At 41.3% G+C, this 17,787-nt stretch overlaps 1 protein-coding gene across 8 annotated transcripts in view; it reads right to left on the bottom strand.

The window, feature by feature from the left end:
- Window positions 1-981: 981 nt before the first annotated feature.
- Window positions 982-17,787, bottom strand: part of CHL1 (cell adhesion molecule L1 like) — a 135,233-nt gene continuing 118,427 nt past the window's right edge. For 4 of the 8 annotated variants that reach the window (XM_033071978.2, XM_033071975.2, XM_033071977.2 and 1 more), the window contains 4 exons: window positions 12,523-12,684; window positions 11,776-11,907; window positions 10,956-11,028; window positions 4,095-9,045 (listed from right to left, as the gene is read on the bottom strand). In XM_033071978.2, the coding sequence (XP_032927869.1) occupies window positions 8,829-9,045; window positions 10,956-11,028; window positions 11,776-11,907; window positions 12,523-12,684 (584 nt within the window). In that variant the 3' untranslated portion in view covers window positions 4,095-8,828. Of the gene's footprint in view, window positions 1,192-4,094; window positions 9,046-10,214; window positions 10,219-10,955; window positions 11,029-11,775; window positions 11,908-12,522; window positions 12,685-17,787 lie in introns of those variants that run through there. The other 4 variants (XM_033071976.2, XM_033071981.2, XM_033071980.2 and 1 more) reach the window with 4 other exon arrangements.

Below are 17,787 nucleotides of genomic sequence, written 5' to 3' on the forward strand. Positions count from 1 at the left end.
TGGAGTCATAAAATGCCCTAAAATGTGAAGAGTTTTTTGAGTTTTCAGTAAATATTTTCCAGGAAACAAATCAATAAACTGAAAGTTCTCGACAGCTGATGGTTGTGGGAAGTGAAGCAAAGGAAATATTTTAAGGAGACAATTTCCTCCTCATCCTGATGAGACAATGACAACGAGTGGCTTTAGCAGCTCCCATGGTGTTCCCCCATCTCTCAGTTAAATATTTCAGAGCTATTCCCACTCCACTTGTCACTGCCACTTCCACATCCCTCTGCTCACACTCCTCTCTGCAGCAACTATTTTTCCTCAAGAATTTTTTTTTTTAAATTTTTTAAATTAGGTGAATTACTGTGTCAAATGATCTGATTTCACTGCATTTTATGTAAATTTATTTACTTAGTGGCCTCTGGGCTCCATGCTGAGCTTGGAAAATGTACTTTTCAAAATTATAAATAATTAACCAGAGCTCCTGCACCACTGGAAGTTGTTACTCCACGCTCATTTTAAATAGTCCAGGAATATTTTTTTTTAATGCATGTTTCATATAAATTGCCACTTAGAGGAAAATAAATGCTCGGAACAGCGACTGCCTGAAGTCATAAAGGCTTACACATAGTGAGGTGATTTTTATTAGAAACTGCATTTATGCTTTTCATTATTTAATAAATAATCATAAAAAGAATTCCTTCCAAAACAGCAGCAGCCTCCTGTGCCCAGGCAGCTGCAGAGATGCACTGGGGGAGCAGCAGCAGCAATCCCCAGGTTAAATCCCAGCCCAGGACCAGCCTCAGGCAGCTCCCCATACCAGGGGAGGGCTGAATTCCTGCCCAGATCTTCTCTTCGTCACCCAGAGGAGCAAATGGGAGCACATTCCAAGCCCAAGAAACACCTGGAGCAGCAGGTAAAGACACTGAGAAACTCTGGCTAACACATCGTGTAGAATAAAGAATTATTCTGTTTTATTGAGAAGAAAACACATAGGATGGAAAAATCAGCTTTTAGTGGCCGTAACTCGTTTTTGTATTACCTGGATGTCAGGATTTTCCTGACTGGCTCACCTGGCACCCTGCTCCTGGGCACACCTGGGAGCTGTGGAGAGCTAACCAGGATAAATATCACAATTAAATCATTTTAGGCGTGGAGAGGAAAAGTTGCTGTAGAGCTCCCAGTGCTTTCCACTGATCCTTTTTCCTTAGATCCAGAATAAGCTCCAATAAATGAACTTCTTGGGACAAATTGTTGTGTTCTTCTTAAAAAAAAAAAAAAAAAAACACCAACAACAACAACAAAAAAACCAAAACAAACAAACAAAAAAAAACAACAAAAAAACCCAAAAATAGGTACAAAATGGCTGGAAGCTCAGACACCTCGGTCCATGCTAAATTCAAAATCCCAAGTGCTGCTGTCAATGAAACACAATTTTCCCAAAGAGATGAGGGAGGTTGCAGGTGAGAAGAAATATGCATGGAGAAGGAGAAACCTCAGCACAGCACAGATCCAAAACAGGCTGGAACTTTTCCAGGGCCAGGAATGGAGGAGTTGAGGGATCAACACAGATAAATCTGATACTCAGGAGGGGGAAGAAAACAAACCTTGCACAGGACAGGCAGCCTGGCTGCCTTAGGGACAAACAGATGAAAAAGAGCAGAGCAGCCCCATCATCCAAGGGAAAAATGGGAAAAACCAGCCCTGGTGCAGCAAACCAGCCCCCAAATCTCCTCAGTAAAATCTTCTGATGTTCTCCTCCAGGAAAAGCAGCACAAACTCTTCTTCCCACTGGTTCTTCTCACCTGCTGCAGCTTTCCCTGGGGCTCCAGCTCCACCCCCAGCCCAGGGAAGGGGTGGGAGCCACAGCTGGGCTGCTGTTCCCACATCTGGAGCTGTGACAGCAGTGCAGAGCTGAGGGAAACTCACCTCTCAGCCACGAAGGTGATTCCATCCCACAGTGGAAGGAAAAGCTGGTTTGGATGATTAGCAAAGAGGTGGCTCCTGTAGCTGCTTTTCTGCAGGAGGAGCGATTGGGAATGACCCAGCCACTCCTCCTCACATCCCTGCTTCTCACCCCCATCCCAGGTGAAGCACAGTTCCCAAAAAACATCGATTTTTAGAGTTTTAAGTCAATAAAAGTGGTGCAACAAGTTTTGGGGCTCCCAAACAAATACCAGGTGGTAAAAGAAAAATAAACCCAAAAACACCCGTAAAGAAAAATAAAAACCACCCGAACTTGGGGTAGTGCTGCCTGTTTTTTCTGGTTTGAGATATTCCTGCCCAAATGTTCCAAACAAGAACATGCTGAAATCCCTGGGCTGGGAGGGATATGAAGCATAGAAGTACAAACTCTACAGAAAAAAAGAAATTAAAATATTTTTTTTTTTTTTTTTACAGAAATGCCCATTTCTACATCCAGGGCGTGGGGTGGGGCAGCTCTCCTGGGTGGCTTTAGCCACATCATGTGAGCTTCAAGCACGGAAAAAACAACCCCAAAGTCCTGTTCAATGAGGCTCAGGAATGTGCAGAGCTCAGGTCTTTCAGCAGTGAGGCTGCTGCTGTTTCCCTGGGGGTGACTGGGGGACTCCTCTGCATTCCCAGCTGATTAACAGAGGCTGAAATGGAAAAGTGGTGACATTTCCTTGTGAGACTGAAGAACAGAGTGAAATGTTTGAGCATCAGAAGGAAAGGTCTGCCCCCAAAACAGGTCTAATAATGACAACTTGTCCCAAAAACAAAATACAAATATTTTCAACAATTATGCATAATTAACCAGAGTTCCTGCACCAGTGGAAGTTGTTACTTCACTCATTTTAAATAATCCAGAAGTATTTTTTTTTAAATTCATGTTTCATATAAATTGCCTCTTAGAGGAAAATAAATCCCACATTTTATCCTTAAACTTCTGTGAGTTCTGCTCCCACACACCTGCTGGTGGCAGCAGCACCTTTATTCTCACTCCAGTGAAGCACATGATTGTGGGACTTTCTCCTCTCCATTATGCCATTGAGAAAAGTGTAAATCTCATTATTCCAGGATATGAATTATAATAAAACCTTCTTGGGATGCCCTTGATGCCTTCCTGAAAGGTGAATGCCTGTTAGCACAGGCTGCATTCCCACTGAGGGCATTCACTTCTTGCAGGTGAAGAATGCATTAAAAAAGCCCTGAAGCCTTCCTGCTGAAGTGAAGCAGCTAAAAACATGTGGTAAAAAAAAGGAGAATTTCTTTCACTGAAATACAGTGAAAAACACTCAGAACAGCACAAAATATTTCAATGAAATACACTCAGAAGCCACACCAGCATCAAGGGTGATGCTCAGCACACTTGAGCATCAACCAGATCTTTCAGATTCCTGTTAAATACATTGAAAAATGGATTTTTTTTTCAGCAATATCCACTGCCATGGATTTGTCCTGCTGTCCATTTAATGAGTCCTGAGTGTTCCAGGTATCAGGGGGATGAATTTGTGTTCACCTGCAGAACCTCCCCATGGACAGACAGAGCAGAATTAATCCTAGAACAGTGTTGGTGATGGGAAGAGGGACTAACAAAACAACCAAGGCATTTTTCTTTGCAAACAAAGCCCATTTGCTAAATTCCTATTAAATTAATACATATAGATGCCAGAAAAAGGTATTATTTGGTTTGTGTGTGCCTAGATATTTATAAGATTATCAATATTCTGGTGATCTTTAATGGAAATGAGTAGGAGCTCTGTGTGCTGGGAGGTTTTGTGCTGGTAGCAGGGTGAATAAAGCCTGTGAGAAATGCTAACAATAAATAAGGTGATGGTTTGGGCCAGGAGAGGATCCCATGGAATCAGTGAGGAATTTGAGTTCAGGCTGTTTGCAGGTCAGCTTCATCCTGCTTTGGTGTCACACTTAGAGGGCTGATGATCCACAGTGTCCAAAAATCTCAGTGAAAACCAAGGGCAGCTCAACCTTGGTGTGAAACTAAAAAAAAATCCCCACAGGTCACAGCTTAGAGGGGGCTGTGAGTCACAGTTAAATCAGATTCCCAGCAAATAAACAGTGTCAAGTGAAAAAAAAAAACCAAAAAAACCCAAATCAAACAAAAGAAACTTGCTGATTGCAGCCAAGGCTTTTGAAGATTACATCAAGTCAAACTTTTATTAGCAAAGTTGTATTTCATGTAAAATGAAAATATCTTTTCAAACCATACGTGCACATCTGCGTGGTACAAACAGCAACTACAGTACAACACGTTCCTCTAAACTTTAATCAATGCACACTAACATTTAGCTCCCAAAAAAGTAACATTGTGATGGTGACACCACATTTGCTTTGATCTTTTTCTCATGAAATTACAAAGTCTCTTGTTTAAAGTCAGAACCATAATAATAAAAAAATGAACAGACAGAATGCTTTGGCTCAAAGCCCCCGAGGGGCTCCTGCCTGAAAACAGAACAAATCAGTGCAGATCACTTGAGATTTGACATGAGAGATCCAGAGCTGCAATGTAAACATCTCCTGCTACTCCAGCTGTGGTTTGTACCTTTATTTTTTGTCATGCACACTGACAGAGATGCAGCTGAGGGTGTGATCCATTGGCAAACAAAGGGAATTCTCCGTGGAGAATTTCCTTTTTTCCTATCTGTTCTTCCAGGTAAGCACAATAACCTAAATGCACTTCTCATCTGCAAAATAATGGCTGTGAAAAATGGCACTGAGGTTTCCTCTCAAAAGCTCAAGGAGCAGTGAATGCTATTCTAACTTTTCTTTACAAAATGTGGAATCACTGTTTAAAAACTCCATCCTTTTCCCTTTTTTTTTAATTTTTTTTTTTTTTTTTATTTTATTATAGAAAGATTGTGCTACTATTTTCATGTCAAAAATGAACATTGGCCTGAAAGCTTTGATGAAAACCTCTGGTGCACTGGATTGGAGCCTCTCAGTCAATGGCAGCAGTTACCAGGAAAAGAGCTGCTCACTGGAATTTGTGTGACATGGCACAGCAGAACAAATATCAATCACTAAATGATTGCTAATTAGATCAATTTAAGATATGAGTTACAATGAAGGTTTTAAAATTTTTTTATACATGAACACAAGATTTTATCCAGAGGGGGAAAGTAATTTCTGATTTGATTCCTAATTCTGCTCTTGCTGAAGATCCAGCCCCAGCAGGGCTTTGATGCTCAGTTCTGTATTTTTATTTTCTGTATTTTTATTTTCTGTATTTTTATCCTACAGAGTGCAGAGCAATGGGGGTTTCTGGAGACTGGATTCCCTAATTTTTCCAGAGAGGGAAGCTGGGGCTGTTCCTGCAGGTTCTTGATAATATATTTGTATATATGTGTGTGTATATATAGATATATATATGTATATGAGAGAAAAATTAATCCACACCAAACCAATATTATGCTGCTCTGGGAATCTAAACTACTCCCTTGGGAGAAAGGACACAGGGTTTTTTTTTCCCCCCATGATTTAGGAAGAGCTAATTTTATTTGTTTCATCTTATGCACAGCTTTTTCAGCAAGGCCCATCCCTCTTTTCTTCCAGAGGCTGCTTAAATCCCAGACTGGATCTGTGGGGCCAGGGAAATGCCTGGATGGCTGATGGCTGGAATTACATCCTGGCTTGGCCTGGATATCAAATCTGAAATTGCCATTTCCCCTCTCACACTTGTACTGAGGCAAAATGTGTCAGAACCAAATGGAACCGAAGCCCTGGCATGGGATAATTAATAATTAATAATTAATAATTAGTAATTCCCTGTTCTGCTCCCATGGCTGGACTCCCTCCTCCCAGCAGGCAGGCTGGAATTCCCTGCTAGGTGTTAATTAATGAAATCACCACGGATTTCCAGCAGCTAATTTTAATAAACACTCCTGCCAAAGAAAGAATAAAAATAAATCCAAAAAAGTCCCAAACAAGTCAATACAAAGATTTACTATTTAATGCACTATTTCAGAGCAAGGTGTGATTTTTGGGGCTGTCCTGTGCAGGGGCAGAAGTTGGACTTTGATGACCTTGTGGATCCCTTCCAGCTCAGGAAGTTCTGTAAACTGCAGTGCAGTGACACTTTTATTGAGCTGCATGCTCACACTTCCTCTCACCTGTCACAGACCATGGCAAAAACACAGCCCAGCTCCTTGCAATGACAAAAAAACTCCTCAGGAAAACCTCAGCTTGCTCTGTTCATTTACTTTTGAAAAGAAAAAAATAAAATCTCTACAAAAAATCATTATCCTGCACTTTCCAGGGTACCTTTTCAACAGAAAATAAAATGCCAGTGCAGGGACAAAAAGAAAATAAATGATTGGGGAATTAAAAACAGCTCAGGTGAGTGAGATTTCCTGGGAGTTTGAGCCACTTGTTCAATATTCATTGGGCATATTCCTCAAAAATCCAGGTTTCCATTGCACATCCTTTCCCTCCCTGTTTGATTTTTAGATCCTGAGGCATTGTGGAACACCAACGTTAAAGTTTAAGGCTGTGAATTAAAATCTGGGTGGAAAAAAGCAGAGCCCCCAGCATGGCTGAGCAGCACATCACAAACAGCTCTGGGGGGATCCTGGGGGGGTTCAGATCCTTTATTGGATCATTTGACACTCACTAACATGGTCTGAAACCCAACAGAGAAATCTAACATTGTTTAAAAGGTATTTTCTGGGGCCTGATTATCTGCAGTGACCCAAAATGTGATGGGGTGTGTGCAGCATCCCCAGCCCAAAGGGAGCATTTGGAGGAGCCCATCCCAATTTTATTCCCGAATTTCCAAAGACCTGTGATCAGTGCAGATGATTGCCAAAGGAAATCCATGCAAACCAGCCCAAAGCAAGCAGCAGGTTGTCACAAGGCTAATCAGTTCTTAGATTTTATCTGGCTTGGGCTGCAGCAGACACGAGTCAGCAGATAAAGATGCTGCTGGGAAATGTCTCTGTTGATGAGTTGCCAATTTTCACATTTCTCTAATTGTAAACTCCATTCTTCGGAAAACTACTTTTTTTTCCCCCCAAATTAAAAGGTTTTTGGAGTTTTCTGTGTTAGGATTGAGTGAAATACATAAAATAGAACTTTATCAGTAACAAAAAGTGAATAATGTGGGTCACTGATATGGGATAATTTTTGATTGAGGGCAGATTTCCACTCACCATTTTATACTCACAGGCACAGCCTGAATGGGTCTTTTGGGGTGGCTCTTTGGGATTTGCTTTTCCCAAATAGAGGATACATAAAAAGCCCTTAAAAGCTCCAATTAAAACCCAAAAATAGGCACAGATAAGCAGAAGCTTGAGCACCAAAGGCTTCCAGAAACTGCTGAGGAGCAGCCCCAGCCTGGGGGGAGCTGTGGGATCAACAACCTTCCCACTGGGAAAAATCTGCATTTCCCTGGGCTTAACTGGAGCCCTTGCTGGAAACTCAGAACCATGTGAGTAATTCTTGCTTCCTCTCTTTCTCCCACTGAAATCATGGAGGGGCCATTTGGGGATATTTGCCTAATTGCTATCAGGGTGCCAAACGGCTTTTAGGATCTATTCCTCCTGCAGGAACTGCTGAAAAACTTTTCTAATGGGAGGGACAGAAGAAATGAAGCCACGTTGATGCTCTACTCAAACAAGCAGATTCAAAAATACAAATGCTATTAAAAAAGAGATTCAGGAGATTCCAATACAAAAAGACCAAAAAAATGTGCTGTACAGCTCGGCTGAGTTAGTGTTGGAGAGGCAAAGAACCAGATTTAAACCAGCATTCAGTCAACAAAACAGGAAAACAAACTCTACCATAATATTTTCTCTTTTGCTTCTGTTTTTTTGTTTATTTAACAGAGAATAGGCTGAAAAGAAATGAACTCTTGAAAGTCAGGTAGGTCTAGTTCAGGTGATGCTTGAATAGTGTGAGGTTTGGATGATTCCTATACACACAGCTCCTTCTGAAATCTAATTTTGCTGGTCCAAATCCATACTGAGAAGCAATTCTACTCATTCCTACACAGCTATACAGACCCATGCTAGCAACATGTCTCAGTTCAAAATAAAACCAGGCTGCTCTGGACTTGTGTCAATATTAATATCATATGTACAACGTCTCCATGAAATGCTGGCTAGCTCACAAATATACAGATATGAGACAGACACCAAGGAGTTTGCTTAGAAATGCAGCTTGCAGCTGGGAAAAATGAAAAATATCTCGAGTGATGGTGGATGGGAACCCTGTTTTGCCTTGCCACAGGAAAAGCTGCAGCTTAACTTATTTAAGGAAATAGTGCCAGCTACTGGGCAGCAGCCTCACCCACACTCTCCTGTGGGTAAAGCTGCATTTCTAAGTATTGGTATTGAAGTCACCTGTAACCACTAAAACAGTTTTTTTTTTTAATATTATACACAAAGGGGTTTAATTCTTTAGGAAAAAATATACAATATATAGAATATATTTCTCTGGTATTTGGAATTCTAATTTTCCTTGTTGTGTCACTTTGCAGAATAACCTGTTTTTTGTTGGTGCCATAACCAAGGCCATGAGGGAATTAATTTTACACACAGACCTGTGACAACAGCCATACAGGGCAAAAATAATACACAGAGAAACATATTCCAAGCCCAAGAAACACCTGGAGCAGCAGGTAAAGACACTGAGAAACTCTGGTTTGCTCAGATTAACACATCATGTAGAATAAAGAATTATTCTGTTTTATTGAGGAGAAAACACATAGAAATTAGGATGGAAAAATCACCTTTTAGTGGCAGTGACTCGTTTTTGTATTACCTGGATGTCAGGATTTTCCTGACTGGCTCACCTGGCACCCTGCTCCCGGGCACACCTGGGAACTGTGGAGAGCTAACCAGGATAAATATCACAATTAAATCATTTTAGGCGTGGAGAGGAAAAGTTGCCGTAGAGCTCCCAGTGCTTTCCACTGATCCTTTTTCCTTAGATCCAGAATAAGCTCCAATAAATGAACCATCTTCATTGAACATGCCATGCTCCCCTTCTCCATAATCTACCAGACTATCAGCACTTCCAGTGGCTTTAATGTCCCCGTTAAGTGACTGGAGGCTGCCTTTCAGCGGCTTTTCATCGCTGTCACTACAAAATAAAGAGATGCCTTTCCAAAAATCCGCCTTCCACTGGAGGGGAGCTGCTCTTGGCTTGGGGAGGGAAGAGTGAGGGATGTGGGTGGTGCAGTGAGGATGATCTGAGCCCTGCCCTGGTGCTCCTCACACATCTGAGATCCCTCCCGCTGGATTTTGTCATTATTCCCACAAATTCGTTGGAATTATCAATACCCAACTAGTTGGGTTTTTCTCCCTTTTTGCCTTGGGCAGAAAGAATGGACAGAAAGGGAAGGGGAAGGAAAAGGGGATGCTGGAGAGGATTGGAGGGGTCTGTTCCAGCCACCAGGGCTGATGTCCAGTCCTTGGAACCTCACAGAGAGACTTTTCATTTCACAAAACACTGGCCTGTTTATGTTACAAAACGTTCAGGGCCTAATTATTTAATTTTCTTTTTGAGGTGCATGGATGACCACACATCACATCACATCAGTGGGTCACATCTCACTGCTTTAGGAGCATCTCTTTGAGTTTAAATGACCAATACAGGGGCTTTTCCCTTTATTTTCTGCTGTTATTTTATTTTACCAGAGTTTATCTCACTGGAGTTTGTCTCTGCAAAAGGGGAGGAACCAGCAAAAACAAAAGCAGAATCCATGTCTGCAACTGAAGTCTCTGTACAGTGAAAAATCCAGGAAAAAGGGGAAGAACTGAGAAAAAACAAAGCAGAATCCATGTCTGCATCTGAAGTCTCTGTTCAGCAAAAATTCCATGACAAAGGACAGGCCCAACATCAAAATTCTGGGAAAAAAAGTGGAATTTTGCTGGCCATTCCTCCTGATGGCACCATAGAAAAGGAACAAGAACAGCCTGAACAGGACATCTGGGGTGACTGGGAAAACATTAAATTATATTAAAAATCTAAAATTAGGCCTCTGGATTTGGGACATAATTAGTCAAGTACAGCCCTTGCTGCTGATGCCAACTCAGTGTCAAATCTTTGGCAATTTTATCTAAGGGAGGACAGAGAAATGAACCTGAGCTTCATTTCTTCAGGATGGACTCAATTTGTGCATAAACAACACAGAAAAAAAAAATCACTACTTTTCTGCACAGGGCATTTCTCCTCAGAAAAAAAGACAAGTTTGGATTTCAGGGGGAAAGGAGGGGGGGTCAAAGTTATTAACCTCAGGGCTTTCTTACCTTTCTAAATATTTGTCCCATTAGAAAGCATTAAAAATTAAATAAAGATGAAATTATGCAGAAAAAAAAAAAAAAGCCCTACTCCAGTACAAATAATGTAGTATATATAAGTGGGATTTCAACAGCAATTTTATGCCCTTAAGGGCAGCAATACCAGTTTTCCAGCATGGTTCTTACAATTATGGATTTTCCTACATATCACAATTACACATTGCTAGAAGTGTTAGTTATTTTAAAGCAGCCAAAGTGGTTATTTTGATTCTCCTACAGGGAATTCTGTAGAGAGACTTTTTTTTTTTAGTATTTTTTACCACATTCCAAACTTTTCTTTGTTTTCTTCCCCAAAATGACCATTCCCCTTATTACATGATTTGGGTCTGAGTTTCAAAAATCCACTGAAGACATAGAATTCAATCTATTGACTTCAGTGGGCTTTTCAGCAGCACCCCAAATTATCATATATATTTACATTATTCATACAATGCTAATTTAAAAAATAAAATAAAAAAGTGAAAAATAACCACCAATACATCAACATTTCCTTACATCCCAGCTTGGATGGATTGAAATACACTGGATATACCTTTATATTCCTACTCTTATCCACTCCTATGTGGTTTGCCTTGAAAATGAAAAACAGCATTAATTGCATGCCATAAAAATGTCCCGAATAATGATGGCATTTGGAAACAAAGAAAACCCCAAGAAACACAAAGGCTGGTGAAAGCAGGTCCTATTTACCTATATTCCCCAAAGATTTCATCTTTTATTGATTGAGCTTCTGGATCTGGATGCAAATCTTCTTTTTCTTTCACTGTGCAAATAAAATAAAGGACAGATCTCTGTGTTGTGTTCTGCCATGGATTTTTCTTTTCCCAGGGGCAATGGGAAAAGCTTCTGCAATCACCTCCAGCCTGGCCTGGAGCTGGCTGGACACAGCCTGTGAGCTTCCAAGAGTTTGGGACCATTCCCTAATTTATTATAAGCAAGTATTTATAGAATTAGGGAATGGTTTGGGTTGGAAGGGACCTTAAATCCCATCCAGTGCCACCCCTGGCATGGGCAGGGACACTTCCCAGGCTGCTCCAAACCCTGTCCAACCTGGCACTGGATGTTTCCATAAATGGAGCATCCACCACCTCCTTGGGCAAGCAGATTTCTACTTCAATGCATTTACCTAAATCCTTACTCACTGCTTGGAAAATGACAGAGGTAATTTTTATTTAAAAATATTCCACTGTCCATCTGCCTGTGGAAGTTCTGTCCGTGTGTCCAGCAGCATTCCCAGGTGGAAAGCGGGCAGGGAGTCCTGCCAGCAAGGATCTTGCTGGATTAAATGCTGGAATATTCCAGGAGTGCTGGGCTTTGCAGGCTCTGTGACCAGCACACAGCACAGCCCCACTTACATTCATTAAAATCCCTTCTGTGGACATTTATCAAAAGCTACAAACCCTAATTGGATGTTTGTGCTCGCGGCCGTGCGGCCCCCAGAGAGAAACCTCTGAAGGATGTTGGTTATTAACATGTGAACATAGGGAAAGGACAATATAAATCCATTTACCTGAATATTTGCCTCCTTTATTTCTCCTGACAAAGCAAATGGTTAGCAGCAGCAGGGTGAGCAGGGCGATGGCGCACATCAGCCCGATGAACCAGCCCTGGGTGGAAATCCCCTCGTAAATGCCAGCGTAGGCTTGGGGACATGGGAGAGGAGCAAAAAGGGACAAAATTAATCACAGCACCCCACAACAACAGGAGCACATCACATTCCTCTCTGGAGCTTAATGGAATCAGTCTATCACTACTGATGGTGTTCAGCTTCGATGTGAGGCAGGAATGTGTCCAGAGTGTGACGTTTGGGATGGAGGGGAGCGTGCAGGTGACAAGGGACAACACAGACACTTGGCAAGGTGGCTCTGAGAAGCAGTTGACTCACAGGATTAGCACCACACAGGAAAGCTGAGCACAGAGTTGTTAAGCCTCTCATGCAGAAGCAGTTTTGTGAAAGAGAGAGAGAGGTAAAAGTGCCCCCAGCACGTGCAGATCACCAAACTGGCCTCTGATGGGTTTGGTCACAGCTGCCCTCTCACAGGTTTGTAAAATCTGGGATTGTTCCAGGCTGTTGTAAAGCACAGCCCAGAGCCTGGGATGTGTTTGTGCTGCCATGGGATTCAACTGCAAGGGCCAACCTCAACCCCAGAGCACGGAAGGATGAGTTTGGGACGCTCACACTGCACAGGATGGAGCCTCAACATCGATGCGCGCGGAAACACAAACGTTCAGCACCTCCAAGGGCTTCGTGTCTCACCTCTCCCCCTGGTCTCAATTACATCTTCAAAAATGCTATTGTTATCCACCCAGTTCTTAGTCACTAGGCGGATTGTGTACTCAGTGCCAGGCTCAAGGGCCTCGCTGGGCTGAAACTTTGGGGTGGGCTTTACTGCGTCTGAAATCCTGCCGCTCCCTTTACCTACGGAATGCACACAGTCAAGGCAGAGGGGTTAATGGCATTCATGGACAAAAAGCCTAGGAAATGCACAGTCACAAAGAACAGACAAGTACAACACGTCATTTTAAACATTTGGCATCAGGCAATCTGATTTTCCAAAGCAAAAAAAAAAAAAACCTGAACATTCCCTTTGATTTTTAATGTTCTGTCGGATGAAATCAACAGCGGACTGGAGTAAAATCCTGATGTTTAGGAAGGGGTTTGTTCATCTCCCAGGATGAAAGTTAATATTGATGGGGGATTATGGATCTGCTTTAACTAATGCGTGCTTAAAAAATTACAACTTGCAAACAGGCTTGCTTTGTATGGATAATCTGGGGCTTGATGCTTCTCCCATTGAACTGAACTCAGCAGGGAGGCACAGACAGCTTGTTAGCTGGATATGGATCCTTACATGTCTCCCAGAAAAAAAAATTAACAGTGGGATTTGTGCTTGCTCCTCTCCTGGCAGAGATTTTCTGTGTCCTTTTAAATTCCACAATGCCTGCACAAAGCACTGGTTTGCAAACAGCTCACCAATTTGCCTGTAAATGGATATTTAGGTGTTTAAGTGTTGCTGATGAGTTTAATATTTGATTAGGAGAAGTAAATTCCAGTAGTTCTGGTTATGGAACCTTGTTAGTTGCAAAAACATCTCCTGTAACCCCGTGTGCATTCAGATTGTGGGCATTAAATAAGATTTTTCAGAGCAGCTTTTTTGGAAAGCAGAAAAAAGGACATTACAGCAGTTGACAATCACTGCCTGGACGTGAGCAGCCTGCTCAGCAAATTCAGAACTGTGTGTGACATGGAGGGATCTCTTACAACACAGGAGTGTCCTTGTCCTCGATGGTAGGAGAGAAATCTGGGGGGGCTGCAATTAATAAAAATAATTCTGGAATTGTTCTCAATTGCCTGATTTGCCTGTTTTGTCCAAAGCCATCTAAACTAAGGCTCGAGCACAAAGTATAATCTGCAAACTACTCTGCCAATTAGCACTGACAGGGGAACAATGCTCATTAATACTTCAACTAGTAAATAAGCAAAGCAAGAAGCTGCTGGAGATTAAGGCTGAGTTGACAGCTGAAGGGAAAAAAAAGAAAAAAGAGATTAAGATAAATCCAAGCACAGTCAAAGCAGCAGTTCAGGATAAGTTTTTCAAGGCAACTCTCCATGTATTACAATAAGCAGTTAAATGAGCAGACCACTGAGACCCAGAGAGAAACATCCAGCTGAAACACTGCTGATACTGAAGCACAGCTCATTAGCATAAATTAATCCATCTATGGGTAATTTTTGCTAAATGAAGTATGTGAAAGCCAGCTATAGTTTTTAATCAAACCGCAAATTAAGCACCAGGACACCACAGGTACATTTTAATTATGTGCTCTAAAATCAAGGCATCAGAAAAAAATGAGAATATTGTCCATAAAGGGACAGGAATGAACATAAACCTTCAACCCAAAGTCTGTGAAATATCAGGTAACTCTTGTGCATGACATGACAACCACATGATCCAAAGTGCTCATACCACCAGCCTCCTAAGGAGGAATTTCTCCTGAATTCCTGGGAAGCAAATCCTAAACCTTGAGCTCCTGGCAGGTGGTTTGGGTTGCATATTCATAAACCAACATTTCCAGTCCCTCTCTGCCCCCTATTTATTCCCAGCTTGTAGCAGCCTGTTTCTGAACCAGCAGCACTTTAGAGAAGCAGAAAGAGGGAGATGAGATGGCTGAAAAAAAAATAAATCTCTTTTTCTGTTCACTTCTTGCTCAGCTCTGCCTGATGCTGCTGCTGCCCTGGCCTGGCACATGGAGCAGCTCAGGGCTGGGATGGACACCTTGGGATGAGGATGAGCCCAGCCTAACCTGGCACTGGGGATTTACCAACAGCTCTCCATTTATCATCTCCTGTCCCAAAACACTCTTTTTTCCCTTTAAAACTCAGGAGTCCAGTGCTGGGTGATTATGAGGTTTGTTTTTTTTTAATGCCATTTCCTGCTGGTCTGTGTGGCCAACAAGGGGAGGAAGAGGAGAAAGCTTTGCTAGTGGGGGTGGGTTTGCTGCTGGAATAGAAAAAGCAGTGTGGCCTCCTGAAAAATAAAAGCAAAGATACACAGATAAGGCAAAGCTGCACATTCTGGAAGGCCAGGAACATCCTGAAAGCTGCAGGAATTAGCTGCAGAAAATTGAAAGCAGTTGGGTCAGGTTTTTAATCTCCAATAAGGGAGAAGGAGCATTAGTAATAAAGGCATATCACCAGCACTTCTCATCTTCCCCCACTATTTATCAGCCACACCATGGGACTTGCATGAACATTAAACACTGAACTGCAATTTTACAATATTCCTACCGGGCTCCAAGATTTATGAGGAGAGCAGAACACACATTTTTTACAGAAGCTTATGGTATAAAGGGAAAAACAATAGAAACCACCCCCAAAGATTTTCCAGAGTGTTCTCCAAAAGTTAGCACATCTGTTATAAAATATACTCATATAAAAAAAGAAAACAATCTGGCAGTCTGAGTGCTAAATACTAATTGTGAACAGCATCTTAATTTATAACCATACCTGTCTAAATACATCTGCTGCAATAAATGCAAAGTTGAACTTCCATTAATTTTCCCCTGCTGCCTGGCTATTAAAAATGTATAAATATGCAGCACAAGTATCCTTCATTTTCAGGGCTTTTCAGTGGAGAAGGTAATTCATGTTCAATTTGGATTATTTTAGACTACAGAGATTAGCAAACCTGTCTCAATAAAAATTTGTAGGTGAGGTGATGATCAAGAAATATTCACAGATTTCATTAGATTTTCTTGACTGTGAGCAAATAGGGTTTGCTGCTAACAGCACCAGTGGTTATATATAGGAAAGGTATTTTATTATTCCTTTTCCCCTGTGCCCATGGCAAAAGAGAGCTAAACCCACATGTCTTGTTCCAAATGGTTGCCCTGCACCCTCTCCCTCAGATTTTCCAAAAGTCTTTGGGAATTATGTGCCAATGGCCACTGCAATATGATGAAACTGGTGAACTTTTATTTCCTGGCTTCTCTGGAGAATAAACCTACAACTGTGTGGCTTCATGTGGATGAATTTCTCATTAATGCTCGGATTTCTGGACACACAATGATAATTCTCAACATGTAATAGGTGTTTGGTAATCCCCGAGCAGCACTGGTGACAAGATGAAAAGGAGCTTTGTGTTAAAGAAGGGCTGCTACATTAAATTAAATCTTTTCACTTCTGGAAGAACCTTATTTTGTGTTTTGTTTCTGAGGGCTAATGATCTTGGGGAAATTGACATTTTCAAGGGGAAAATTAATTAGTTTGGAGGTCATTTAAGACATACTGCCTTAAAATATGAGACAGACATTACAGTAATTTTCTAAAGACAACATACACTCTTCTGTGGAATGAAACCACAGAAATTAAGCTATTATTTGTTTTGCAGTACAATCCAAATTCCCTTTTGCTCAGGTCCAAGAATCATTTTATCAAGAAATGATAAAGATCTTAGGTTGCCTGTCAGGGTTTCATATCTGAGTAATTTTCTCTGTAAATTTTTTTTTTCAGTGGTGCTACACAAATCCTCACACATATTAAATAAGGAAATTCCCTTTTCTTTCTAATTCCAGACAAGAGTAGCAAGGATAACTGCAAATAAATTAAAGCAGCAGTAATGATGGAGATCAAGTAAAAAAAAAAAGTGAATGAATCCTGAGCTGCCACCTCAACATCTCCACTTTCCTGGCAGATTGCATTGTGAAATTCTGAAATACCCGTGGCAAAGGCAGAATTGCAGCAGTGGAAGTTTCCAAAGTCTTAAAATGAACGACGAGATCTTTATGGGTTTATTATTAAACTGGAACAGAGTGGTTATAGAATCACTGAATCAACCCCCAAAGAAATGTGGAGTGCTCCATCACGGAGTTTCATTTCAGAGGGCACCACGTTTTATATCTGTCATTTACGTGGGTCATTTGAAATTATAAACTTTGACTTCTGAAATCACTCCCCTCCTTCAAAAAGAGAGATTGTTTTAATTTTGAGCAATTGCCTCACTCCCCAAATCACAGCTTAAAACCCCAAGGGGGTCACTGAAAAGAGTGATTTTTTTTTTTCTTTTTTTTTCAGCCTATCATGTTTAGGTGAAAAATATCTGAGCAATTTAGCCAGCAAATAATGACACAGAACTCTAATGGCATCTCAGTGACAGATGCAGTGCCCTAATTTAGGGTGGCTTGAGAAGCAGCAAGGAGCACACATGAATCATAGAACTGAACCCTTGCAGCTTTCATTAATTGTACCACTCTAGTCTAAGAGTATTGCACAAGAATCAGGTGTTGCTACTGCAGAAACAGAGATTAGGAAAGTAGGGAATGAGAACAAAATGAATGCAATGTCTCTAAACCATGACAAGGTTATTTCAAGGAGTCAAAAGTCATTATTCTGGTTGCCCAATGAATGCCAGAAAAGGCAACTGATGAGGGGAAACGGGGTATTTTTATCTTGGAGAAAAAAAAAAAAAAGTTTTTATTTTCTCAATGAGGAATAAATTTTAGATCATGGTGATTAATAGTTGCTACCAAGTGAGTACCTGTATCCTACAGTGAGACTGGAGGCCAAGAGAGTTGAGAAGGAGTTTTACTGCTTGGGAAAACAAATGGCAGCTGCTGACTGGATCTGGAACTGGGACATGAAGGTTTAAAACACTTTTTACCTGTTTTACCAGTAACTGAAAAGAATTCTGCAGCTTAGAAGTCCAATAGCACATGGGTCATTTTTCTATTTTACATCAACATTGCTGCACACTGTTATCTTTGCTAAAAATGTTGCAGCCAGGACTCTTTTGCTTATCACATTCTCTTTCTCCTTCCCTGGGGTAAGTGCACAGCAATGGTTTCTGATTAATAGCAAGGAGCTGCTCCTCAGTACTGTGGAGTTCTCAGACTTGCTGAGCACAGTACATTTTATTTCATTTCAGCTGAAAGTGAAGGATGAGCTATCACAGAGTGCTTGGGATTCTCCTGTAAATCACTGAACATCAGTGTTTCAGCACAGGGTGTAAGTGGCACACACATG

Source organism: Catharus ustulatus, chromosome 13 (genome assembly GCF_009819885.2).
Source record: "Catharus ustulatus isolate bCatUst1 chromosome 13, bCatUst1.pri.v2, whole genome shotgun sequence".
In the NCBI taxonomy this organism is placed as follows: Eukaryota; Metazoa; Chordata; class Aves; order Passeriformes; family Turdidae; genus Catharus; species Catharus ustulatus.